Raw genomic sequence first — 26,197 nt, 5'->3', positions numbered from 1 at the left:
ACACACACGTGTAGTGTGACACTGCCACACACACACACGTGTAGTGTGTCACTGCTACACACACACACGTGTAGTGTGTCACTGCCACACACACACACGTGTAGTGTGTCACTGCCACACACACACACACACGTGTAGTGTGTCACTGCCACACACACACACGTGTAGTGTGTCACTGCCACACACACACACGTGTAGTGTGTCACTGCCACACACACACACACGTGTAGTGTGTCACTGCTACACACACACACGTGTAGTGTGACACTGCTACACACACACACGTGTAGTGTGTCACTGCCACACACACACACGTGTAGTGTGTCACTGCCACACACACACACGTGTAGTGTGACACTGCCACACACACACACGTGTAGTGTGACACTGCTACACACACACACACACGTGTAGTGTGACACTGCTACACACACACGTGTAGTGTGTCACTGCCACACACACACACGTGTAGTGTGACACTGCCACACACACACACGTGTAGTGTGTCACTGCCACACACACACCCGTGTAGTGTGACACTGCTACACACACACACGTGTAGTGTGTCACTGCCACACACACACGTGTAGTGTGTCACTGCCACACACACACGTGTAGTGTGACACTGCCACACACACACGTGTAGTGTGACACTGCCACACACACACACGTGTAGTGTGTCACTGCTACACACACACACGTGTAGTGTGTCACTGCCACACACACACGTGTAGTGTGTCACTGCCACACACACACGTGTAGTGTGTCACTGCCACACACACACGTGTAGTGTGTCACTGCCACACACACGTGTAGTGTGTCACTGCCACACACACACACGTGTAGTGTGTCACTGCCACACACACACACGTGTAGTGTGTCACTGCCACACACACACACGTGTAGTGTGTCACTGCCACACACACACGTGTAGTGTGTCACTGCCACACACACACGTGTAGTGTGTCACTGCCACACACACACGTGTAGTGTGTCACTGCTACACACACGTGTAGTGTGACACTGCTACACACACGTGTAGTGTGACACTGCTACACACACGTGTAGCGTGACAATTGGAAGAGAAATGTCCCGGTAAACACGGAGAGTTGTACCGACATTGGGCCAACGTTGGCAACGTTGAGCCGACGTTGGCACCACGTTAATCCAACGGTTCCAACCACATACCAACGTTGGGCCACCGCTGGCATGCTGACTGGGGTGGCGGCGTTCTGCACTGCCCGGCTGCGAGGGCTCCGTGGCGGCTCCCTCCCTCTCCCTCTCGGAGTTTAAGTCCAAGTTTGGCTGTGGGGAAGTGGGGAGAGTGCGGAGGGAGTCGCCACCGCTGCTGCTGCTGCATGCCAGGTACCCCAGCGGCTCGCCCCGACCACCCGCCCGCCACCAGTCCCAAAATAGCGGCCCCACCTCGACCACGACTCGCAGCCTCACCAGCATCGCCACTCTCACCCCGTGACAGCCAGACCCCGTGTCAGCCTCACCCCGAGTCAGCCAGGCCTCGCCATCCTCACCACAGCCCCTCATCCTCGGCTCCGCGACATCTGAAACGCTCCAGGCGGCTCGCGCAGCCCCGCGAGAGGAGGACGCGGCGGCCACAACTCAGGAGGCACGCGGAGCTCCTCGGCCACTGCAGGTGCGTGTGGAGCTCCCTGGCCTGCGCCGCGGGGCGCGCGTGTGGGGGGGGGGGGGCTGTGGCGGAGAGTGGACGGGACCCCCATTCCTTCGTAGCCTGGTGAACAGAGAATCAACTGTGCGCTATGAATAAGGGTCCATTGGCCGAAACGTCGCCTACTGTTGCTGATGAATGTGTCGAGGTGTTGTACTCGTGGCGTGGCTCAGCGGTCGAGCGAGCGGCGCGCATTTGGGAGGTTGCAAGTTCAAACCTTGGCTGTGGGGGCGGCTCAGCGCATCATCGTCCCTCTCTCCGGGGTCATTAAATTTGAGTACCACTCTGTGGGGAAGTCGTTCACTCTGCGCCTCACTCATCTGCTCGTCTTGTTGTTTACTCGACTATGCATCTCACATTAGCCTATAACCAACAACATCACCCAGAAAGCGTCTGAGCGGAAGCTAAGCGTGTATGGGTGACCAACATGCATTTAATACCAGGTGTTATAGGCTGCTGCTGCTGTTGCTGCTGGGCAATGTGGGTAGCAGAGGGATCTACTGTGCTCCAAATACGTCTGTGCTCGCCGATTAGCTTCACCAACCCGCACTGACCAGCGTGGTGAAGTATGGTCACCCCCCCCCCCCGCCTCCTCGTCCAGCAGTGGATGGTCGCGGTGAACGGGAGCGCCTCCAGTGGCTGCCGGGACCAGGCGGGCACCAACAAATCGTGTAACGCGTGCACCGTGAGCTTCACGTCTCAAACCAAAGTATTTTATTCTAGATTTGAAGTATTTATACCGGCAGCAATCGCCATCGTGGGTTGATCTCGGGGAGGGGGGAAAATAACACCGAGTCTCAAGACTCATTTTCACGAGGGTGCTGCATTGAGATATTTGGCACAAATCAGTGGCGTGATAAGTGAGCGGATGGCACGGAGCACTTCAATACTGTGAGCTGAGCCCGAGAACGATGGCTTTGTGGCTGATGTGGTGTCTGTACGCGTCTGTTGGGACAGCTGCCACTGGGGGTGCCCCCTTCTAACTGTGTTGAGATGCGATGAGGCAAGCGCTCCCCTTGACACCTCAACTCATTCACAACTCATTCTTAACAAACTCAACTCATTCTTATCAACCACAACGCATTCTTATCAATCACGACTCATTCTTATCAATCACGAATCATTCTTATCAATCACGAATCATTCTCATCAAACACGACGACTCATTCTCCTTTCCAAACGATGACAACTAGGAAGAGGAATCGCCACCGTGGTGGTTGTCCCCCTGTGTGATCGGAATCACCGCCGCCGCCGCCGCCAACGCCGATCGGGAGCACCACGATGGGGAGGGGAGCTGCCACGGTGAGCTTCAGCGTCGCCACGTTCATCGCCGCGCTGCTTGCGGCGGGGGCGGCCTTCTTCGCCCTGCTGGCGTTCGGCACCGACTATTGGCTGCTCGTCACCAAACTCTGCCCCGCGCCGCCCGGGCCCAACGCGACGGCCGTCGCCATCGCCGCGGCGCCCACGGTCAGTGGCTCCCAGCGGCCCCCGACTGTTCGTGTGTCCGTGTGTCAGTGTGCACGTGTGTCAGTGTGCACGTGTGTCAGTGTGTCCGTGTGCACGTGTGTCAGTGTGTCAGTGTGCACGTGTGTCAGTGTGCACGTGTGTCAGTGTGTCTGTGTGCACGTGTGTCAGTGTGTCATTGTGCACGTGTGCACGTGTGTCAGTGTGTCAGTGTGCACGTGTGTCTGTGTGTCCGTGTGTCCGTATGTCAGTGTGCACGTGTGTCCGTGTGTCAGTGCGTCAGTGCGTCCGTGTGTCCGTGTGTCAGTGTGCCCGTGTCATTGAGACCCTCCACTACTCGACACAGCCAAATTGAATTGTCACGTGGTGTGCAAGTATTCAGCGCGCCAACGCTAATGATTGCTTCAGCCCGCTCGCCGGGTGAGCTGAAGAACGATCCTCACGGCAAGATAAAGCAGCGATTTAGATGCGCGACGCTCAGCGTAGAACTGTGTCCAGCATCTTCAGCGCACGGTCTAGGAAGTCAGAATAAAGATCCTGGAAATGTTTTGTTCTGAATCAATAACGATTGGCGCGTCGTTAAATGCTTGTACAGTTGACTTTGTCTTGGCCGTGTCGGGTGTCAGAAGGTCTTAACGACACCAAAGTGACAAGATCACTGCGTGGCCTGCGTCCCTAGGGTACGGCGAATCTGGGGCTGACCGCCCCGGGCCCCGCGCTTGCCCCCCCCCCCCCCCCGTGCTTCAACATCACGGTGTAAGATGTCATACTTCCGCTTTAATTTGAATGCATAGGGGGGGCCCACACGGTGGGATTTTCCCTGCCCCCCCCCCCCCTTCCCCCCCACGGACGGCCCTGGCCTTAACCACAAATAAACGAAGAATCATAATCGTGTAAGGACAAGGGACGGAGCCGCGTGGTCAACGAACCGCAGGCTGATCTCCGCGCCTTGGTCTGTAAACTCTGGTCGACATCCTCACAGCAGCGGCTTCTGGCTGCTGCCGTCGTCGCTATTAACGTCGCTATTATTTTAATTTATTATTTTATCTTTAGACGTGACTTAACCGAAAGAACCAAAGAATAATTCCTGCAGTCACGAAAGCTCCAAAATTAAGATTGAACCACTTCTACGGGGAAGTTTTAAGCTTATCTTTTTTCTCTTTCTGGCTATTTGTTCTCTCTGCCTGTGTCCTCTCTTTGGAATTTTCACACTTAAATTCTAACTTAGCAATCTTTGAAATACGTAATCAACCAGGCTATGCGTTAATTGTGTGTTGACCGACTCTCTGTGTTGCATTACATCACATTTCGATATTTTGCGAGGTTATTTAATTTTAGTGTGCCTTTCTCCTAATTTTCAAGCTTGCGTGCCGTGCCACGTCGTCATCTTACTTGCGCAGCAGCAACACGTTGCCGTCCACTCATTGATATGCTAATTTTCTCTGCCCCCTCCCTCTCTCCGTCCCCGCCCCCCCTCTCTATATTTAAGGGACCGTCACAGAAACGACCCCTCTCTCTGTGCCGATATGTGTCCTCTCTCTGTGTCCTTGTTCTGTCTGCTTGTATGTCTGTCTATAGTTTTCTAGTTAGGTCTTTAGAACTGATTTTTTCGTTTAGTTTGTTATCCTTCCCCTGCACCTCCGATTAACACGGTTGGCTGCATATGGGGCGAAAGAAGTTCAACATACACAGTTCATACAATGAGCGGTGAGGCGACAATACGCAGCGGCTAGGCAAACAGCCTGGAACCGTATACAATGCACACGCAGACAAACCACACAACGTGCATTTACTCTATGGTATTTAGCTTTTTTTTCCCACCCAAAAAATATTAATTTGGGATTTTAATAGCGGGGAAAAAAAACGTAATAACGGAACAAACTAGACGTCAACTGACAAGAATTTGTTAATTCTTAACGAACGCAATAACGCATCGTCGTCAATCAAATTAACGTTTATCGGTTTATACACCCCTATTACAGTGTACCATCCGGCTAATTGTTGATCATGAGATATCCGCCGGAAAGAATCATCACAGTGCCTGGTGGAGTGGCTACCGTCGGCTCAAAATGTTTGGGAAAACCCCTTCCGCCACCTGCCTGCAGCCTTGCGTCTGCATCCCTCTGCTCGTACCATGGGGGATACCCTCGCAAGGTCGTCTGGAAATAGAACGCCTCGCCCGATACCTCTCTCCTCAGCGGTGAACAATCAAGCCGTGTAGTCCTAATGTCAACTGAACGCTATATCTAGAATGTTTTAACTGACTGAACTTTAGAATCAGAATCTTTACTTGGACTTGCGGAGGAATCTGATCAGCTATAAAGCTCTTCATCACAGATGTCCAGTACGGGCGGGTCAGCGAGTTACCTCGGGCTGGGACTGGCTGAACGACACACGGAGCGATGACATCACGAACAGTGGCCATGTTAGTGTAGTGGTGGTATTGACGTGCGCCGACTGTGACAGTGATGGATCACGGGGCGGCGCGGGGTGCGGGGTTGGGCACGCGTTGTGGGCGTGGTGTGGACGCGCGCGCCGGGAGTGACAGATGACGGGGCGGCGCGGCGTGGGTGGTGAGGCACGATGAGATGTGGGAAAAGAGGATCGTAGCCAGCGCCCAGCGATTGGTCGAATAAGTGGGTGCTCGCAGCGACGTCCGCAGGTGGGGTATAAAGGGGGACGCGCGAGAGCACTCGAAAAGAGTTACCCAGTTGAAGACCCGAAGACGGAGCTGAAGACCTAGTGCCCCGAGACCCCTAGTCCCGCCGTCCTTGTGGGGACCGGGGCCCTGTGTGGCTCGGAGGCGAGGCTGTGGGACCCGGGGTCCGACGCCCCCGTGGGTCGGGCTGGGGACCCACAGTCGAGACGGATACCCCGGGCAGGGAGTGTCCCGAGTAGCTCAGTGGCGTTAGTCGCCGAGTAGCTAAGTGGATGTTGGTCATCCGAGTAGCTCAGTGGCGTTAGTCGCCGAGTAGCTAAGTGGGTGTTTGTCACCCGAGATACTAAGTGGATGTTGGTCATCCGAGTAGCTCAGTGGGCGTTAGTCGCCAAGTAGCTAAGTGGGTGTTTGTCACCCGAGATACTAAGTGGGTGTTTGTCACCCGAGATACTAAGTGGGTGTTTGTCACCCGAGATACAAAGTAGGTGTTAGTCACCTGTGAACGAGTTTGGTGAAATAAAGAGTGTGTTACCCGTGAAGTCGTCTCCCGCCGAGTTACTACATTACAACTGGCGTCAGAAGTGAACCTGTCTTCAAGAAGAATGGACACGAGGAAGACTACCCGTACCCACGAGCGAGGTCGGGAAGACGACGGCGTACCGGGGACACCAACCTCGGGAGGAGAGGACGAGGAGTTGCCGCCGATGCAGCCCTTCGCGGAGATGGCCGACGCTCCGCTTGCCTCCGACACCAGCCTCCAAGACGCGCACTCCCGGTTGGCGGAGTTGCTACTCGCCGCCGCCGCTGTCTTGGCCGACATCTCCGTTCCGGCGAGCGGAAAAACGGCTGCGGGGTTGGTGGAGGAAGCGACGTTGGAGGAATCCCGCCAAAAGGCGCTTCGCGCCAAAAGTCTGGAAGTTGCCGCCGTTTTTGGGGGGCCGCCACCGATTGGCGGGAAAGACGGACGCCACGTGGCCGGACACCTCCGCTCAGCGCAGCCCACGTCATCAGCGCGCGCCGGAGCTCTCCATTTTGCGCCTGACAACCGAGCCGACATTTTACACAACTACAGCGGAGCGCGGGAAAATCTCTCCGACGTCGACGACGATCGGGTCCTCCAGCAAAGATTGCCCGCGCTGTCGGCGTTCAAGGCGGATGGGGGCGACTGGGGAGCCTTCCAACGAAGGTTCCTCGCTCATCAGGAGATGTCGGGGTGGTCCGACACCACTGCCCTGCGTGCGTTGCCAGCGATGCTTGACGACGACGCGCTTGCAGCCTTCACATCTGCTGCAAGGTCGTCCCGCTCTACGCTCCAGGCCGCACTACACCTGATGGCGAAGGTGTTCGGGCCGCCCTCCACGTGTCGCCACCAGTTCTACGATCGGCGGAAGGTGGCTGGAGAAACGACGCTCGCCTATCGCACGGCACTACTCGCCTTGGCGGACGCAGCTTTTCCCCGCATGGATAAGGAGGGGAAGGACGCCATGGTGACGGAGCAGCTGCTGGCGTTGGCCCACGAGTTGGGGGTCCCCATCAATGTGGCGGACGAGATGGATATCTGCTCCCTGGCGATCGCCACGAGCATTCACGCGTACGAGGTCCTCAAACGCAAGCCGGGGGTCGTCTGCAAATGGGCGGGGAACGCGGCACTGGCCGCCACGATCGCCGAACCTCAGCCAGCTGCGGATCAGGAGCAGGCCTTCGCTGCATCGCGTCCGGGGGAGTGGAGAACGGGAGGTCGTTCGCCCACACGTTCACCCCGCAAGCTGGAGCAACCGAAACCTACGACGTCCGTCGTCTGCTACAACTGCGGCCTTCGGGGTCACGTCGCAGCCGGGTGCCGGGCCCCGCGTCAGCGCGCCACAGGACCACGTCGGGACGACGACCAGGGCCACAAGTCATCCCAACAAAACCCGGCAAGTCGCGGCACCTCACACGTTCGGTCCACAAACACGGCACATTCGGGTCGCCGCTTGGCGGTGGGGGGTTCGCGGCTGGGTGCCGGGGGTTCATTTCGGCGAGGGGGGTCCGTACGCGGCCCGCAAGCAGTCGAGTGGTCCGAATTGGCCCACAGGATCGTGGCTGCGTCGGCCGGGTCGTCCGTGGTAACGGGGTTCATTGACGGGGTTGAGGTCCGGGTGCTTGTTGACACGGGTGCGTCGGCCACCATCATCTCGGACCTTATTTATAACATTCTTCCCGTCCAAAGTAGACCCCTTCTGCCAGTAGACGTGCCATTTTATGCGGCGAATGGGGGATCCCTGGGGATCATCGGCCAGATTCGGGCGACTATTTGCATTGGTGACATCAAATTGGCGGGCCCTATTTTTGTATCATCATCGCTGGCCGTTCCCTGTTTGCTAGGTACGGACTTTTTGTCCAAAATGCCCATCAAAATTCTTATAGATCAGGCCTGCATAGAGCTTCCGTCAGGTCGGCGGGTTGCGTTCTTGACGGGCCCTACAAAAATGCGCACGGTTTGTGCGACGGTGCAGGCGCTGGCAACTCACACTGTACGGGTGCCCCCGGGATCGCAAATGTTAGTACCCCTTCGGTTCAGGAAGCCACTCGAGGTGGGTGCGGAGGCACAGGGGGTGCTGTTGGGGCCGTCTAACAGGGCCAGAAGGGGCCTCGACTTAGCGGTTGCTCAAACCATGGTGAGAGGGGACAGTGAGCCGTTCGTAATGGTCCTGAATACGGGGTCGCGGCCGGCCGTAATTGCGCAGGGAACGGTGCTGGCTCACGCCGCGCCGCTACCCGTTGAGGAACGGCTCGTGGCTCAAGCAGATTTCACTGTCAAGTCGCATCCTCCAAGTGATGAGGGGACTGAGTGGTTGGACTCGTTGTGTGCCGGTTCTGCTAACTTGTCCGAGGTGCAATTGGGAGCATTGAGGGGGTTGCTACTCGAGTTTGCTGATGTGTTCAGCAAACATAAGTACGATATCGGCTGCACTGACCTGTTGCGCCACCACATAGCTACAGGGGACGCGGCCCCTATTCGTCAGAATCCCTTCCGGCTCAGCCCAGCCGAGAAGGAACATGTGCAATCGGCGGTTAATGATATGTTGGCGGCCGATATCATTTCGCCCTCTTCTAGTCCGTGGGGTGCTCCTATTGTTCTAGTAAAGAAACAGGATGGGTCCTTGCGGTTTTGTGTCGATTTCCGCCGCTTAAACAAAATCTCGATGGCGGATGCGTATCCGCTCCCCAGGATGGATGAGTCGCTGGATGCCTTGGCGGGAGCACAGTTTTTTTCCACACTCGATCTGCTTTCTGGATTTTGGCAATTGCCACTCGATAACGAGTCTAAACCTAAAACTGCTTTCCGGACACCTGGTGGCCTATTTGAATTCAACCGTTTGCCCATGGGCTTACATTCCGCTCCCGCCACGTTCCAGAGACTCATGGAATTGGTTTTGTCGGGCCTCCAATGGGATACCTGTTTGATTTATCTCGACGATATCATCGTCTTTAGTCGGACTTTCGAGGAGCACCTCCAGCGACTGAGAGCGGTGTTCCTCAGGATGCGTTCCGCTAAGCTTAAATTTAAACCGGCTAAATGTTTTCTGCTTCGGGAATCGGTCAGGTATTTGGGCCATATCGTGAGTCGTTCAGGGATCTCGACGGACCCTGCTAAGACGCATTGCGTCAGCTCATGGCCAACGCCAACCTCGGTCACGGAGGTTCGCAGTTTCATTGGTTTCGCCTCCTATTACCGTCGTTTTGTCAAGCAATTTGCCACCATAGCCAGGCCCCTGCACGCTTTGACGGCTAAGGGTGTGAGGTTTCACTGGGGGGCGGAAGAGGAGGCTGCGTTCTGCTCCCTTCGTGACGCCTTGGTGCAGGCTCCCCCCTTGTGTTACCCCGATTTCACACAACCGTTTTTGCTTGACACAGACGCCAGCAACACGGGTATCGGGGGGGTGCTCTCACAGGTGGTCGGGGGGGTTGAACGGGTGGTCGCCTACGGTAGTAGAGTTCTTTCCCCCGCCGAACAACGCTATTGCGTAACTCGTCGTGAATTGTTAGCGATTGTGTTTTTTACACAGCAATTCAGGCCGTATCTTTACGGCCGTCATTTTACGGTCCGTACGGACCATGCGGCTCTACAATACGCTATGCGCGTGGCACAGCCATCGGGCCAATTGTCCCGATGGTTGGAAGTCCTTCAGGACTACCAATTCACGACGATTTACCGCAAGGGATTGCGACACTCAAATGCGGACGCCTTGTCGCGGTTGCCTCCGTGCACGGACTGCACATGTTTGTTGGGATCGGCGCGGTGCAAACCCCCGGTCGCCGGCACCCCGGGAGTTGCGCTCGCCGCCTCTGACACCCCGGGAGAGGACGCCCCCACGGGGAGGGATTCGCTGTTGTCGTTGCCCCTCGTTGAGTGGGGCCGTCTCCAGATGTCCGACAGCTCCCTACTTACGCTACGTCGGAAAGTTGGCGCTCCCGAGCTAGGGGAGGCGCGGGTCGGTTCCTGGGTGTGCAGACAGGGCCTTTTGATGAAGTGGGACAACATGTCCCGGCGTCACGTGCTCATTGTGCCTGTTGCTATGCGGGGTAGGGTTGTTCTGGCAGCTCATGAACGGCTCATGCATCTGGGTTTTCACAAAACGCTCGCCCTAATCCAGCGAGACTATTATTGGCCGGGGATGGGTAACGACGTGGCGAATATTCTTAAGGGATGCGTAGGGTGCGCCAAAAGGAAACCGCCACCATTGGCAGCTAATCCACCGCTGCAATCCATTCAGGTTTCGCGTATAAACGAATTGGTAGCGTTGGACATCTTGGGGCCCTTTCCGGCTACACCAAGGGGAAATAGGTTCCTGCTGGTTGGCGTGGAATACTTCACCCGATGGCCTATGGCATGGCCGCTCGCCAACCAGTCGGCTGCGGCGGTGGCGGACGCCTTTGTCCAGGGTTATGTTTTGGACAAGGGCGCCCCCGAACGCTTGCTGACGGATCAAGGAAAGAATTTTTCGAGCGTTTTGTTGCGCGAGGTGTGCGACCTGTTGGGTACAAAGAAAGTGCGTACTTCCCCCTACCACCCGCAGACTGACGGGATGGTTGAGCGTCTGAACAGGACGATTACGTCTATGTTGTGCCAACAGGTCTGCGACGATCAGGTTGATTGGGACTTACAGGTGCCGGGGGTACTCGCGGCCTATCGAATGGCCCCTCATGCGGCGACGGGGTTTTCCCCATTTTTTCTTATGTATGGGCGGGAGGCCGATCCGGCCATGGACGTCCAACTGGGGATTTCCCAGCCACGTGCAAAATCTAAATTGGCAGACCACATCAAATTTAATATCGCCAAATTGACTGAAGCGCGGGAGGCGGCGAGGTTGAATTCGCGGTCGCGGCAAATTGCGAACGAGAGATTGCATGAGCGGAGGGTGCATACGCATGATTGGAAACCGGGCGATAAGGCCTGGCTGCATTGTCCACATGCACCGTTGGCTACGTCCCCCAAGTTGTTGAGACCTTGGAGGGGACCGGTGGAAATTGTGCGGGTTGCACGACCCCAGAGTATACAGATTAAATGGGGGAAACGCCGTTGGTATGTGCACCCCTCCCGACTGAAGCCCTATGCGGCACCGTGTGACCCCGTTCTGTGCCGTGACGACCGGGCGTGTGATGTGACCGTCGACTCGGGGAGGGAGGTGTCGCAGGCTGATCCTCACGTGTCTCCACCTGACCCACCCCCAGGTGCCTCGGGCTTGACGGCTGCTGACCGTCGGGAGCCTGAACCCCGGGGCACGCACGGGTCCTCGATGCCTGGCCGATGTCTTCCTGAACCGCCGGCACCACCGGACGTTCAACCGCGTCTGGTGCCGTACGACGGACCGGCAAGGCGGACTCGGGCTAGGGCTCAACAATTTTCATGAAGACGTTTTTTTCTCTACACCGAGCTCGCCCGGTGTTCCCCTCTGCCGGGGTATTGTCCCATTGTAGGGACGCTCGGAAAGAAGGGGACACCGCACGAGTCGAAAAAAAAAAAAAATTTTGTCCATTTATTTTCCTTTCTGCATACACATTGCTATTGTCACTCGCCGGTTTGTATATATTGTTCTATTGTCGCGGTGGCATTGGTTGATGGTTGCGGATGGTAGTGTTCGCGTCGTGTTGTGTTGTTACGTTAGTTGTTGTTCTTGTTGTTGTGTTGTGTTACGGGGCACACAGGGCGGTTTGTATATTTTTATAGCAGCCGGGTCGGCTGCGAGCTATGTGGTAGGGGGTGATGTAGTGGTGGTATTGACGTGCGCCGACTGTGACAGTGATGGATCACGGGGCGGCGCGGGGTGCGGGGTTGGGCACGCGTTGTGGGCGTGGTGTGGACGCGCGCGCCGGGAGTGACAGATGACGGGGCGGCGCGGCGTGGGTGGTGAGGCACGATGAGATGTGGGAAAAGAGGATCGTAGCCAGCGCCCAGCGATTGGTCGAATAAGTGGGTGCTCGCAGCGACGTCCGCAGGTGGGGTATAAAGGGGGACGCGCGAGAGCACTCGAAAAGAGTTACCCAGTTGAAGACCCGAAGACGGAGCTGAAGACCTAGTGCCCCGAGACCCCTAGTCCCGCCGTCCTTGTGGGGACCGGGGCCCTGTGTGGCTCGGAGGCGAGGCTGTGGGACCCGGGGTCCGACGCCCCCGTGGGTCGGGCTGGGGACCCACAGTCGAGACGGATACCCCGGGCAGGGAGTGTCCCGAGTAGCTCAGTGGCGTTAGTCGCCGAGTAGCTAAGTGGATGTTGGTCATCCGAGTAGCTCAGTGGCGTTAGTCGCCGAGTAGCTAAGTGGGTGTTTGTCACCCGAGATACTAAGTGGATGTTGGTCATCCGAGTAGCTCAGTGGGCGTTAGTCGCCAAGTAGCTAAGTGGGTGTTTGTCACCCGAGATACTAAGTGGGTGTTTGTCACCCGAGATACTAAGTGGGTGTTTGTCACCCGAGATACAAAGTAGGTGTTAGTCACCTGTGAACGAGTTTGGTGAAATAAAGAGTGTGTTACCCGTGAAGTCGTCTCCCGCCGAGTTACTACATTACATTAGCATGGGTGTTGCCTTCTTGGCTCGCGGACTTTTTTCTGCACCAGAAGCCTCTGACCATGAGCAGAGATACGGGGATGCACGTGGCGCCGTGCAGGGGGCCATCGATCTGCGTGACAGCGCCATGCGATAGCTCACATCCTGGGAACTCGCGGTATTCCCTGAGCAAGATGAGGCCCTGACCTCTAACCCACACGGATCGGGTTTGAAACCTCCGAGGTACAACAACAAAAAACCCATGGCGTGTCGTGGGAAGAGGAATATTTCACAATGCCAGAACGTGGGGAGATCTACCTAGTAGTGTAATATTGTTTTTTATATTTAAATGACAATACCGGGACTTTTAATGTCCTCGGAAGACTCACAGATGTCCAAGGACAAGTAGCCACCTCAACAATGTATGTATGTAGAAACTTCTTTCGCACCCTATGTAACCAACCGTGCTAATCGGAGGTGCGGGGGGAAGGACAACAAGCTAAACACAAAAATTCAGTTCTAAAGAAATTAGTTTTCAATGTAGATTTAGAAGTGCATCGCATAGCAACAACGTCCGGGAAAACCAGGACAGGTGGCAACTCCCCACCAAGCCCAGCGCGCCCGTGGCAGCATTGGAGGCCCTGGACACCTCCGTTGGCGACGCGAGGGCTCGGCAGGTGGTCGTGGACATAACCCTGACAACATTTTCATGAAATCATACAACTCAGGAATTAAAGTTATAAACAAAAAATGTTTTCCCCCATTAAACGGTTGCTTTAGAAACTGCAATTGACGGTATGCCAATTATATGATTTCATAATTTCATAATTCACAAATAATTTTTCATAAAGCATTTGTTTTTTATTCGATCCTGAAGGTATAAGATCAATGTTTTAACAATAACCCTCCACCACCCGACTGAGCCTATCAAATCAAGTCGTCACGAGGGCAAATGTACCAATTGATACTTTTTTTCAGCGAACCGCGGGAGTAATGTTGAAGAGAAAGCTACGTTTTTGACAAATCTGCACGACGTTTCAATGTAGTTGACACCCAGCATCATGAGCTGTTGACAAGAGCCCAGCTCTCGCAGCGAGGCCCCTTCTGGGAGCCCTGCTCCGTGAGACGCGCGTGCTCCCGTGCGTGGGGGGGGGGGGGGGGTCTCGGGTTGCGACCGTGGGCTGGTCGGTGCCAGTCTGGCGCGGGCGCGGCGTGCCCGCTATGAGGGGCACGCGGCGCACGCAGGGCCAGGTGCGATCTCGTACAGACGGCAGGGCCTGGTGTAACCTCGTTCGGACAGCAGGGCCTCGGGTAGCAGGTAGTTAACATCTCGCCACAGTATTTGGCTGCTCTAAATGTCTACGTGATAAGCCACTTCACTGGGCTACCATTTGTGGTCAGGCCACTTCTGAAAAGGAGCTACATCGCTCAGTGGGCCTTGCCTGGTAAATAAAACTAGTTTAATAGTTCAGTTGGAATAGCAGGAGGTGCTCTGTGTTCCAGATGTACGGCTTGCTAACGACCCCTCCGTGAACCCTGACACGCTGCCCACGTACTGGATGGATATCTTAAGTATCAGACTGCTATCAAAGTCATCATAAAGAACTTATGCTGTCACATTCTTGTCTGTTTACTCACCAGCGCAGTAATCACCCGAATCCATTGCGATGTTTCTACAACTTCATTTTACTCATGAGCCATCTTTGTTGCCGGGAATGTTGTTAGGACTCCGATTGTGCCTCGTTTTCAATTTATTCTGCAATGCAATTGTTTTTCGGTTGATTTCAATGTTCTTGCTTTGGCTCTGAATTCTATTTGGCTGTGTTTGTTGTTGTTCTCATATCCATTCGCTTCATTGCCGTACTTGGTCTTTCTTTTTGTCACGTGATTGCCTTCATCATCGTGGTGACCCAGCTCAACTCTCACGAATTAGACTCACGCTGTGGTCGTTTTGAGTTCTCACCTGGGTCGCACGAAACCAACTCGAGACCTGGGGGGGGGGGGCGGGGGGGGTTCCCCTGACGTGGGGGGTTCCCGTGGCGTGGGGCCAAGTGCCCGCACTCGCCCAGCGAGCGGCCGCCGCTGCTGCTGCCGATCTCTCTGCAGGATGCGGCGCTGAGTGCGGAGACCACGGGCGGTGCTGGCGGGCAGCAGCAGGGCGCTGAGGAGCACCGCGACGCCTTCTTCCTCCACGAGGGCTTCTTCTTCCGCTGCTGGATCTCGGGGGAGGACAACCGCGGCAGCCTCTGGAACTTCTGGCTGGGTGAGTCCACCGCCAGTTCCCCCGCACCTCGGCCCGCCCGTGCACTCGCCACGGGGGGGAGGGGGGGGTGCTGAATTGCCGAGTCTGGTCGCTATGGAGCGAATCACAGAGAGCCCCCCACCCACGTGGTGCACGGGTATCACCACCACCGCCACCTTCTCCTCCACCTCCTCCTCGTCGTCATGTCGTCTCACGTGCAACAAGAGCTGTGGCGGCTGTCGCAGCGTCAGCCGGGCGGTGTTGGCGGCGGGGTCGCGCCCCCCACGCAGCGCGGACGCACACGCTCGCCTCGGCGGCTCCGTCATGTCACGGGGCGTTTGTGCGAAGAAGCAGCTTCGGATGAACTGTCTGAGAGGTTGGGGTTTGTTGTTGCACAGCTGTATGTGTGGGGGGGGGGGGGGTCAATGAGACACGGCCGTCCAGGGCGAGCGAGCCCAGCAGCTGTGGCACGACTCCCCCGATCCAGCATCGCGATTGAGCGCCCTCGCTGGAATGTCCCCCTGCCACCAAGTCGCATGGGACATCATCACGGCACATCACGTCTTGTCGACTCTTTACTTGTTTAGAGTTGTGTTGCATCTCAGATGCCTTCCACTGCAATCAAAATATTGTAATTATGAAAATGAGAAGCGCTAATAAAGATAATCTGTTTAATCTGTTTCATGACAGCAAGCAAAGACGCAATTAATATTAATCAGCTCGTGGGTGGCTCTGTCGCAGAACAGCGTGCCTCATGCCACCCAATCTGTAAGAGTGAGTATTGGGCCGTGCTGCATCTCAGGTGCTGGGAATTCCATATTCCTATGATGGGACGAAAAACTATACCGGACGGCTACTGCAGACTTATGCGAAATGGTACTCATTTTTATCAACGTCAGATTGATGATGGGCTGATTCGACCCCTGCACCAGGTTGTGAACTCGCGACTTACTTCCGCTTGTAGGTTAGATATCCGGCCATCCCAGTAAAGCGTTGGTTGGTTGGTACCTTTGAACCAACGTTGTGTCCAACGTTGGGCCCAACATTCCACATTTACTGGCGGATAGTGCCACCCCCAGGGAATAACAATTGCACCGTTCTAGAATGAACGTGAACCCGAGAGAGTATTCACCTCACTCCACTCGCAGCTCTGGGATATTTTTTTTATTATTTAAGCGATTTTTTTTTTATTTTACCAGGTAAGAAGCGACCTGGCCATCACAAATGACAGATCAACGAAGTGGCTCGTCACGTGTACATGTATAGCAGCCAAATACTCTAAACGCGTGCTTCTGAATATGGAGGGAAAAACCGGAAGGCCCGGATGTAAAAATCCACGCGACCACGATGAGAGAGACATGCAAAATCCAAATAACAGGCGTCAGGGTCGGGATCGAAATCACGACCTCTTGTATACCAGGCGAGGTAGTTAACATCTCGCCACCGTGGCGACGTGCAGTCGGCAACCATCGGGTCCTCGATTTAAAGTGAAACCGCTCACTGACATCGGCCACGAAACAGGAGCTGAACTCGGTTCGCCGGGTTTACGATCGCCCTACATAGAGCTGTGCACCAACAACTGCGCAACCGCTCGCCGCACAACGCTGTGAGTCGTGGGGGCGCGCGACCGCAATGCTCGTGCTGTGAGTAGTGGATCCAAGGGACCCGCGGCGGGGAGAGGGGGGAATCGATCGTCCCCCCCCCGATTCCTTCAGACCACCCCCAAGCATTTGCATTTTATTGACATTCACCAGAAGAAATTAATTGAATGCGTCAGTATATTTTATTCATGTAGGGGGACCCGTTTTAAAAAGCTTGGAATTCTTGGACCACCTCAAAGCCCCGCCCTCCCTCCACGCTGGGAAGTTTCTCGTTCGGCCCCTGGGAACGAAAGTTGACCCCGTGGAGCCCTGCTGACGCGCGCGAGCTGTCCCCCCACGGACTCCGCGTCCCATAAAACCTCCCACCCACCCCCCGTGGCCCCGGATGAGAGGGGGTGATGGAATACTCTCTGGGGGTCTACAGCTGTACGATTCCCGCTTTCGTGTCCGTGTCCCCCCCCCTCTCCCCACAGCCCCCCACGGGAGGAAGAACTGTTCACCCTCACGCCTCTTCCCCCTGCCGGACCAAGCGTTGCAGGGAAACTCGACGTCTGACAGCCACGAGCTGTTCGGTGAGTGCTGCTCAAAGGCAACAATGCAGGAATATTATTATTATTATTCTGCTGGCTTGTCCAGAAAAATCCTCGCCGAGTCTCAAGACTCTTTTTCAGGCGGGTCCTGCCATGTTTTTTTGCAGGGGGTAGTGATGTTGATGCTGCTGCTGCTGTGCAATCCCAATTACATAACTGTCAACCCCTTATCAGTGCCTACCTTATTACAGACCAATTCAAACATGATTGATCACCCCGTGTCCTAATAAATCTCAACGTTCATCTACAAAGTCCCATCACATGGGAGAAACACAAAAAAGTCCCATATTGAAAGGCCTGTACGCCATATGGACCTAAAAAACTCAATTTCTTTATACAAGAATACGGAGTAAACCGTAAGGGTTGACATTTTTGCAATTTAGTTAATTTACATTATAATGTTTCAGCATTGGCATGTTTGGCCAATACCGGTTACGTTGTATGTAACTTTTATTATTATTTTATCTTATGGGAGGAAACCGGAGACCCCGGAGGAAACCCACGCAGAACAGTGAGGGAGAGAACACACACACAGACACACACAGACACATAGACACACAGACACACACAGAGACACACAGACAACACACACAGAGACACACACACAGACACATAGACATACAGAGACTCCACACGCAGAGACTCTACACCCAGAACAGGGAGAGAGAGAACACACACACAGACACATAGACACACACAGAGAGAACACACACAGACACATAGACACACACACAGACACATAGGCACACAGAGACACATACAGAGAGACACATAGACACACACAACAACAACAACAACAACCGCCATTCGCCACTAAGTGGCGGTGACGTCACCACGACACTTGTGCCAGGCCATGTGCACCTTGAGGCCACGTGAAGTGTCGAACGCCCGCTGGCAGGAGGTCACGGGGCAGATCCAGGTGCCACAGGTCGACTGACCGAGATGACCAAGATGCACCACCTGTGCCCCCTACTGTACCAACTTTCTGTGCTTTATCCACCCGGCGCTCCGCTCGTTGTTGTGAGCGTCGCTCCTCCGCCCTCCGTTGTTGTTGGAGGGCGACTGCCTCCAACTGCCCAGTAGCGTCCTTCACGAGCCTCCTCCACAGAGGCCGATCTTGACACCGCTGGTACCAGTCATCGGCAAATCCACTCAGCTCCACGTCCTCCTGTACCACATCACTCCATCTCTTCTCTAGCCCGTGCCGGGCCCGTTTAGCCCCCTCGATCCGGCCGAACAAAAGCTGTTTAGGCATGCGGTGGCTGGGCATGCGGGCTACATGACCCAGCCAACGCAGCCTTGCCTCCCGGAGGAGCTCACCAATGGGACTTTGCCCAGATCTTTCAAGGATTTGTGAGCTCCTCACACAATCCAGCCTGGTTAAACCCAGGATAGATCGTAGGCAGGCCAGCCTAAATGTTTCCAACTGGCAAAGATGCTCCATTAGGGGGGTCCACGTTTCGCAAGCGTAGAGAAGGGAGGGAATGACTGTGGCCAAGAAGACCTGAAGCTTCGTGCGGAGTGACAGACCAGGTAGCTTCCACACAGTGTTACGCAACCGATGGAAAGATATTGCCGCTCGACTGATTCGGAGTGAGACCTCTGCTGTTAAACTGGAGCCGGTCATAAGCACACTGCCCAGGTATGGGAAACTCTCCACTCTCTCCACTACTGCCCCATCACCGATTGGGAGTTGTGGGGGTGGAGTGTCCGATGGTACAAAATACCCAGGCAGGTGCTTAGTTTTGGTGGGGCTGATGGTAAGGCCCTACCTCTTAGTGGCACGCTCCAGTCTCAGCAGCAGCGTCTCCAACTCCTCTTCTGAATGAGCAGCTATTACCAAATCATCGGCATACATAACGTGGTTGACCAATAGGGAGCCATCCCATGATCGCACCCAGGCATCGATCAGCCTCCCATTATATCTGTACCAAATGGAAATTCCCCCGGTACAGTTATTGAAGGCTTCACGAACTACGCGGTCAAAATAGATGTTAAATAATGTTGGAGCCAGAGGACATCCCTGTCACACCCCAAGGTGTACAGGGAAAGGCTCTGACTCCCGGCCACGTAGTTTTACCTGGGCCCGCTCACCATCATGAAGGTCCTTAATGATCGTGAGCAGAGGGTCAGGGACTCTGAAAGCATGAAGAACAACCCAGAGCCCAGGCCTACTGATGGTATCATAGGCCTTGACCAGGTCAATAAAGCAGAGATGTAGGTTTTGTTGGAATTCCCTATACCTCTGCTGTAGCAGACGGGCAGAAAATATGGCATCTGTGCAGGACTGCCCTTTCCTGAAACCGCATTGGGGCTCCGCAAGCCTCTCCTCAGCGTGCCTAGCAAGGCGATGTTGAATAATCCTTGCCAGGACCTTTCCCGGCACACTGAGGAGTGAGATGCCCCTGTAGTTGTTACAGTCTGTGCGCTCCCCCTTCTTAAAGAGGGGGACCACCAGGGCATCCTTCCAATCCTGCGGAACCCGTCCAGTGGTCCAGACTGTTGTTATGATGTCATATAGGGCAGTCTGTGCACAAACGCCACCCACCCTGAGCATTTCGCTTGGGAGATCATCTCTGCCCGGTGCCTTTCCTGGTCTCAGACTCCGGATCGCCTTCAGTACTTCCTCAACAGATGACACCTCAGCCAGCCACTCACAGGGGGTGACCTCTTCCACTATTTGAGGCACCGCAGCCTCAGCAGGGTTATCCCCACTTTGTGCCATGATGTTTTCTAGGCTGAGGGATTTCCCCTCCCCCAGGACCTCACAGAAATGCTCAGCAAATCTGCAAACCTGTTCCTGGGGGTCGGAGATTGGATCACCGTTTTTTCCCCTAATGATGGTAATAGGTGTGGCGCTGCAGGTTACTTTTTTAATGGAATTAAATAGTGATTTGTGATCACGGGCCACTGAGGCAGACTCCATCTCCTCAGCAACCCGCGACCACCACCCATCCTTGCAGTGCCTTACGGCTCTTCGAACCTCCGAGCGAAGGGTGCGGTAAACCTCCTCATTCTCTGACGTGGGATGCTGTAGCCAATGAGAGTGGGCCTGTCGCTTTTTCTCAACTAACCTGAACACCTCCTCTGTCAGCCAGGTTTTCTGGGGAGGTCTGGACCGCGTACCCAAGGCAGCCATTGCAGCTGCATGAGTCACAGTCCTAAACCTCGCCCATTTACCCTCGACATCAGGAGGAGTGGGGGACGATGCCAACCCCAGCTGCAAGCGATGATGAAATTCTCGCTTGCAACTTTCATCAGCTAATTGAAACCAGGCCACTTTTGGTTGGAATGGGGTCCTGGGTGTACACCCACCACCGGAGTGGAAGAATGGCAGGCGCATCTTACAGATGACTAGTCGATGGTCAGAGGGCAGATCAGCTCCACGGTAGGTCCTGGTGTCAAGGACATGGGCTCGCATCCGCTGGTCCGTCACTATATAGTCCAGCAGATGTTCTTGCTTGGACCCGGCATGCATCCATGATGTTATGTGGATGCGCCGATGCCGGAAGAGCGTGTTGGTAATTACAAGCCCATGGGCTGCACAAAAATCTAGCAGCCTCCTACCGTTGTTATTGAGCTGATCTGGCCCATGCCTTCCAATCACTCCAGACCAGGTACCAGCATCATGACCAACTCAGGCATTGAAGTCACCCAACAAGATGACTCTGTCCCGAGTGGCCACTTTAGCCAGCACCTGTGACAGGAGGTCATAGAAGGCATCTGACTCATCGGCTTTGCCTGCATCCCTCCACGGATGTTCGTCTTCTGTGGGGGCATAAGTAACCACGACCACCACTCCTCGCCTCCGGTTGATGGGAAGGCGAGCCCAAAGTATTCTGGGGCTTACAGTTTCCCACACCTCGTCGCCACGCTCCCACGCCCCCTTCATTCTTTTGTTCAGAAGAAGAGCCACACCCTGTTGTTTGGCAGTCTCCTGCCCCGAGTGGAGGACTGTTCACCCCTCATGGTGGCAGGAGCCAGAACCGGTCCACCGGACCTCTTGAATGCCACAGAGATCCAGGCGGTACCGGTCCAGCTCCCGACAAAGGAGTGGCAGCCTCTCCTCCGCAGTGAGCGTTCGAACATTCCATGTGGCCACACGAAGTGGTTTTTCGTTGTTTCTGGAGGAGCCCCGAGGGTGAAGATTCAACCTCCTGGCTCCGCCCCCCCGGGGCCTCCGGCACAAGCTTATTTGTTACATATTTATGTTTAATTCGTAGTCTCGTGGTAATGAATTGAAGGTGGAGGGGTTACCAGCCCCTCGCACCCGTCCACAGCCCCCGTTTAGCCACTGTGGTGGTCACAGACGCCATGAGGGGAGAGGCCAATGGGCATTGGCCCTCCCCCCACAACACTGTCCACGACAGTGTTGCCCGTCCGGCACCGCGAGGAGGTAGGGGGTTATTTTGCCGGACACACACACACACATAGACACGCACACACATAGACTCATAGACACACAGACACACACAGAGACACACAGACACACACACAGCCACACAGACACGTAGACACACAGAGACACACAATGAATGAACACTACAGCATCATAACATTGTCTTAGATAACTTGAAACTCAACATTAAATCCTGAATGGACTAGACACCTACATAAGTACTGAACAGCTATACAAGAGAATAAGCTACTGTGTTAAATAAAGGCACATCGTGTAATCATCACACTGCACCCCAAATGTACATCACTACATATAACTATGGATGAGACATTTCGCCATCCTTGCTCTCAAGATCGCAATATAGTTACTTGAGTACAAGTCTGACTCGACTTATTAAATTACAAGTAACATTCACAATAAGGCAGGTTGCAGGCTTCGTTGTTCACTAGGCCTCGTATTTATCATAACAATTTAACAGCATTATAAAGGCAGTTACAGCATTATAACGGTCGTTCTAACATTATAACAACATCCCCAATATTATAAAAACATAAACGAACTTACAGACAATGCTTCTTAAAGTCCCACAATGTACAGTTACAGCTGTCTTCACTGGGACGCAATGTGTGCACCATTTTGAACTCTGTGTAATGGCGGACGCCAGCCTCGTGGTTGAAAGACTGTCAAATCGTAACTTCCCGTTCACGTGACCAATCTCAACCTCAAAACAGGAAATGCCTGTGTACACACACCCCCACTCTTGCCGTGGAGCAAAACACCTGCCGTGAGGCAGAACACTCCCTGTCTGGTATCTAGGAGATACCACCATTTATTTTCTATCTCATAAACAAATGTGTAACAACTTCAACGGGTCAAATTATTTGTCCAAATCTTTGCGAGAGTAAAGTAGTACTGTCTCAGCTATAGGCCTGACGAAAGTTCTTGCGACACCTTACTTCGCTATCATAACCTCGACCTTTCGAACTTTTCCATCAGCACTGGGAATTGACTTGAGGATGTGGCCCATTGGCCACTCATTCCGTTTGGCTTGGTTGTCCTTCAGTAGGACGAGGTCACCTTGGATATCTGGTCTGTTCGACTGCCACTTGCTGCGCACTTGGAGTGTCGCAAGGTACTCGTTTTTCCAGCGATGCCAGAACGTGTTGACGAAGCTCTGCACTTGTCTCCATTGACGTCTGTAGAGGTCTGCAGTGCTGACCTCCTCGGTGGGTGCTGTGAGCACGTCTGTCTTCTGGGTAAGAAGTGTAGCAGGAGTCAAGATGAATGGTGACTCCGGGTCGGTTGAGACGGGGATCAGGGATCTTGAATTAATTATGGCTGAGACCTCGGCAAAGAGAGTGGTCAAGACCTCGTGAGAGAGCCGTGTGGACCCGACATCACACAACATGGAGTCGAGAATGCGTCGAGCAATCCCGATCATGCATTTCCAGGCTCCACCCATATGCGAAGAGTGAGGAGAAGATCCATGTGCAGCCTTGGTCACTAATGTATTTCCCTACAGAGTCACACGGGGTGAGGGGTGACACCTTGCCGAGTGTTACTCCCCACACACGGAGTGAGGGGTGACACCCTGCCGTGTGTTGCTCTCACACACAGGGCGCAAGTGGAGAGCCACCAGGTGCCCTCTGCGGGCCACTAGCGCCGCGCGTGTGTGGAGCGGGGGAGGCGGCGACGGTTCGCGCCACGAACCCGGCCTGGGCCTCCTTTTGGTCCACTCAGCCTCAAATGAGTACCTGGCGAGATGTTTTGACATCGCCACTGGGGAGATAAATGCGGCCGGGCGTGGTGTTGGCCACCCACCCCCTCGTGTGCTGTCCTGGCCTTCATAGGTGCTCGCTAACAGCCCTTTCCCCTACAGCCTGTTAAAGGCTACACGGGTGACCTTTGTCTGTGTGCGTGTCCCTGCAGCCCTGCGCCAGTCGTGGACCGTGCTGCTGCTCGTGGCCCTGGGCCTGGTGTTGGTTGCCGGGCTGCTCGCCATCTGCGCTTCTCCCAAGAACAGCGCGTTGGCCTACAAGGTGGCAGGCGGAATCTTTGTCGCCGCTGGTGAGGACACCGCTGGCCTGGCATAGCGAGCGGTTCGCTGTCGCTCAATCAGCATGGGAGGCGTTGTTGCCCTGCAGGGCGCAGTGGTGGCGAGATGTTAACTACCTCGCCCGATATACAGGAAGTCATGGGTTCAATCCCAACCCTGACGCCTCGATATTAGGAGTTTGCGTGTCTCTCTCCCCATGGTCGTGCCGACTTTTCTCCGGGTCCTCCGGTTTTTCCCTCCACATTTAGAAACGCGCATTTAGAGTATTTGGCTGCGATAATGTCCACGTGATAAGCCACTTCGTAGCTCAGTGGGTGTTACCTGGTAAAAAAAAAAATAGTCGTCGTAGGACTTGTTGTAACTTACTGACCCACCCCTACTGGACATCCTGTGAAAAGAACTTCATAGCTTATCGGATTCCTACTCCAGTCTAAATATATATGATTCTGAGAGCCGAATCTATAGGCTAACCGCTGTTGACTTCCCCACAAAGCGGAACCTATTTTAACGACCACAGCGGTAGGGATGATGGGCTGAGTCAACCACCGCCCACCCCAACCAGGATTTGAACTCGCATCCTTCCGCTTGCAAGTCGCTCACTCAGCGTGTCGAGGTGCCCGTAGAGGGGTCCACGCGGGAGCCCCCCGCTGTGCAAGGCACGCACAGCGGGGGGCTCTGCATCCACCAGCAGAGCGGATTCCCGTGTGAGTATTAAACACGTGGCCTTGGGGTCTGATGTCAACCCCAAAGACAAGAAGACAAAGGTCCCCCGTATAGCTTTAACAGACTGTTGGGGAAAGTGCTGTTAGCGAGTAGAACCTATGAAGGCCGGTATGGCACAAGAGGGGGTGGGTGGTCAGTATCACGCCTGGCCGCCTTTGTCTCCCTATTGGCAATGTTTACACATAGCGCCAGGTACTCATTTGAGGCTGAGTAGACCTAGGGGAAGCCCTGGACCGGTTTAAATATTTGCCACTGTTGTTGATCATGAGCGGGAAACAAACTCGGATAGCCGGGTTCGTATCGCAGTGCGCTAACCGCTAAACTACCGCTCTTTCCACGCAGGTACTCTCACCAAGGCCGTAATTATAATATATATTGAGAGACACATCCCCCTCAATATTCAAATATGCTCAAAATGTCTCCCATAAAATATTGCTATCCAATAGATTTCTGTTTATATGATTGTGGTTATGGTTGTACTTTATCAATCCCTAATCTCTGCCATTACATACAATGAAACAAGAAAAGGGAAAAAAGAAAAAAAACAGAGCAATGTAATAAATACAATACACTATTAGACATTATTGTAAAAATTAATAAAAAGTCTATCCTATGTGTTAGTAAAAAAAAAAAATTTAGACAGGAAATTAGTTTTCAAATTAAAATTTATTTTCTGGGGGGGGGGGACCCCCAGACCCCCTGGAAGATTTGGTCCCCCCCAATGTTGACTCCATGGCTACGGCCTTGACTCACACGCATCTCCTCCTGCCATCCACTACCCACTGCATGAATGTGTCCCATCCACTTTGCGTGAATGACACTGCAGAGTCTCCGAGACCTCTCACGGCCGAGTGGATCACGACTCGTGTGTTGTGTGTGCACGCCCGTGTCTCCCCCCGCCCTCCCCCGCTGGAGCAGGGGTGCTGTTGCTGCTGGTACTGCTGCTGCTGGTGCTGTGGCTGGAGGCGCTGGTCTCCCTGGAGGGCTACGTGTCCGCAGAAGCGGGAGGCGTGGCCCCTCCGGCACGCTCCGCGTGCCCCGACGGCGCGGTGGGGGCGCACTATGGCTGGTCGTTCATCGTGGCCGCGCTGGCCGTGCCGCAGGCCGTGCTGGCCGGAGTGCTCTTCCTGCTCATTGGCAGAGCGCTGTGCCGCTACCCGTACACGTCCTAGGCCTGCGTGACCAGCCGTCACCACCGCCGCGGTTGCCACGGAGCACACCCCTTGCTCCCCCCTCCTCCCACCCCTTGCTCCCCCCCTCCTCCCACCCCTTGCTCCCCTCCTCCTCCCACCCCTTGCTCCCCTCCTCCTCCCACCCCTTTCCCCTCCCACCCCTCGCCCCCCCCCCTCTCCTCCCACCCCTTGCTCCCCCCTCCTCCCACCCCTTGCTCCCCTCCTCCTCCCACCCCTTTCCCCTCCCACCCCTTGCCCCCCCTCTTCCCACCCCTTACCCCCCCCTCCTCCCACCCCTTGCTCCCCCCCTCCTCCCACCCCTTGCTCCCCCCCTCCTCCCACCCCTTCCCCCTCCCTCCTCCCACCCCTTTCCCCTCCCTCCTCCCACCCCTTTCTCCTCCCACCCTGTGCCCCCCCCCCCTCCTCCCACCCCTTGCTCCCCCCCTCCTCCCACCCCTTGCCCCCCCTCCTCCCACTCCTTGCTCCCCCCCTCCTCCCACTCCTTGCTCCCCTCTCCTCCCACCCCTTGCTCCCCCCCTCCTCCCACCCCTTGCTCCCCCCCTCCTCCCACTCCTTGCTCCCCTC

General features: G+C 55.0%; 1 protein-coding gene across 1 annotated transcript; it reads left to right on the top strand.

The window, feature by feature from the left end:
* Positions 1 to 1,398: 1,398 nt before the first annotated feature.
* TMEM182 (transmembrane protein 182) lies at positions 1,399 to 25,687 on the top strand. The gene is made up of 6 exons (XM_078615386.1): positions 1,399 to 1,651; positions 2,878 to 3,151; positions 14,936 to 15,092; positions 17,146 to 17,244; positions 23,591 to 23,728; positions 25,359 to 25,687. Exons 2-6 carry the CDS (start codon positions 2,966 to 2,968, stop codon positions 25,610 to 25,612), a joined length of 834 nt encoding a protein of 277 aa, XP_078471512.1. The 5' UTR covers positions 1,399 to 1,651; positions 2,878 to 2,965; the 3' UTR covers positions 25,613 to 25,687.
* Positions 25,688 to 26,197: the final 510 nt, after the last annotated feature.

Source organism: Lampetra planeri, chromosome 47 (assembly GCF_965212315.1).
Source record: "Lampetra planeri chromosome 47, kcLamPlan1.2.h2, whole genome shotgun sequence".
Classification (NCBI taxonomy): Eukaryota; Metazoa; Chordata; class Hyperoartia; order Petromyzontiformes; family Petromyzontidae; genus Lampetra; species Lampetra planeri.
This window is presented reverse-complemented; position numbering and strand designations above follow the sequence as displayed.

Excerpts from the sequence above, each read along its gene's own strand:
- TMEM182 (XM_078615386.1), top strand. The coding sequence starts at position 2,966 with ATGGGGAGGGGAGCTGCCACGGTGAGCTTCAGCGTCGCCACGTTCATC. Across the intron at positions 17,245-23,590 it reads TGACAGCCACGAGCTGTTCG|CCCTGCGCCAGTCGTGGACC; the intron begins GTGAGTGCTGCT and ends GTGTCCCTGCAG. Across the intron at positions 23,729-25,358 it reads CGGAATCTTTGTCGCCGCTG|GGGTGCTGTTGCTGCTGGTA; the intron begins GTGAGGACACCG and ends CCGCTGGAGCAG.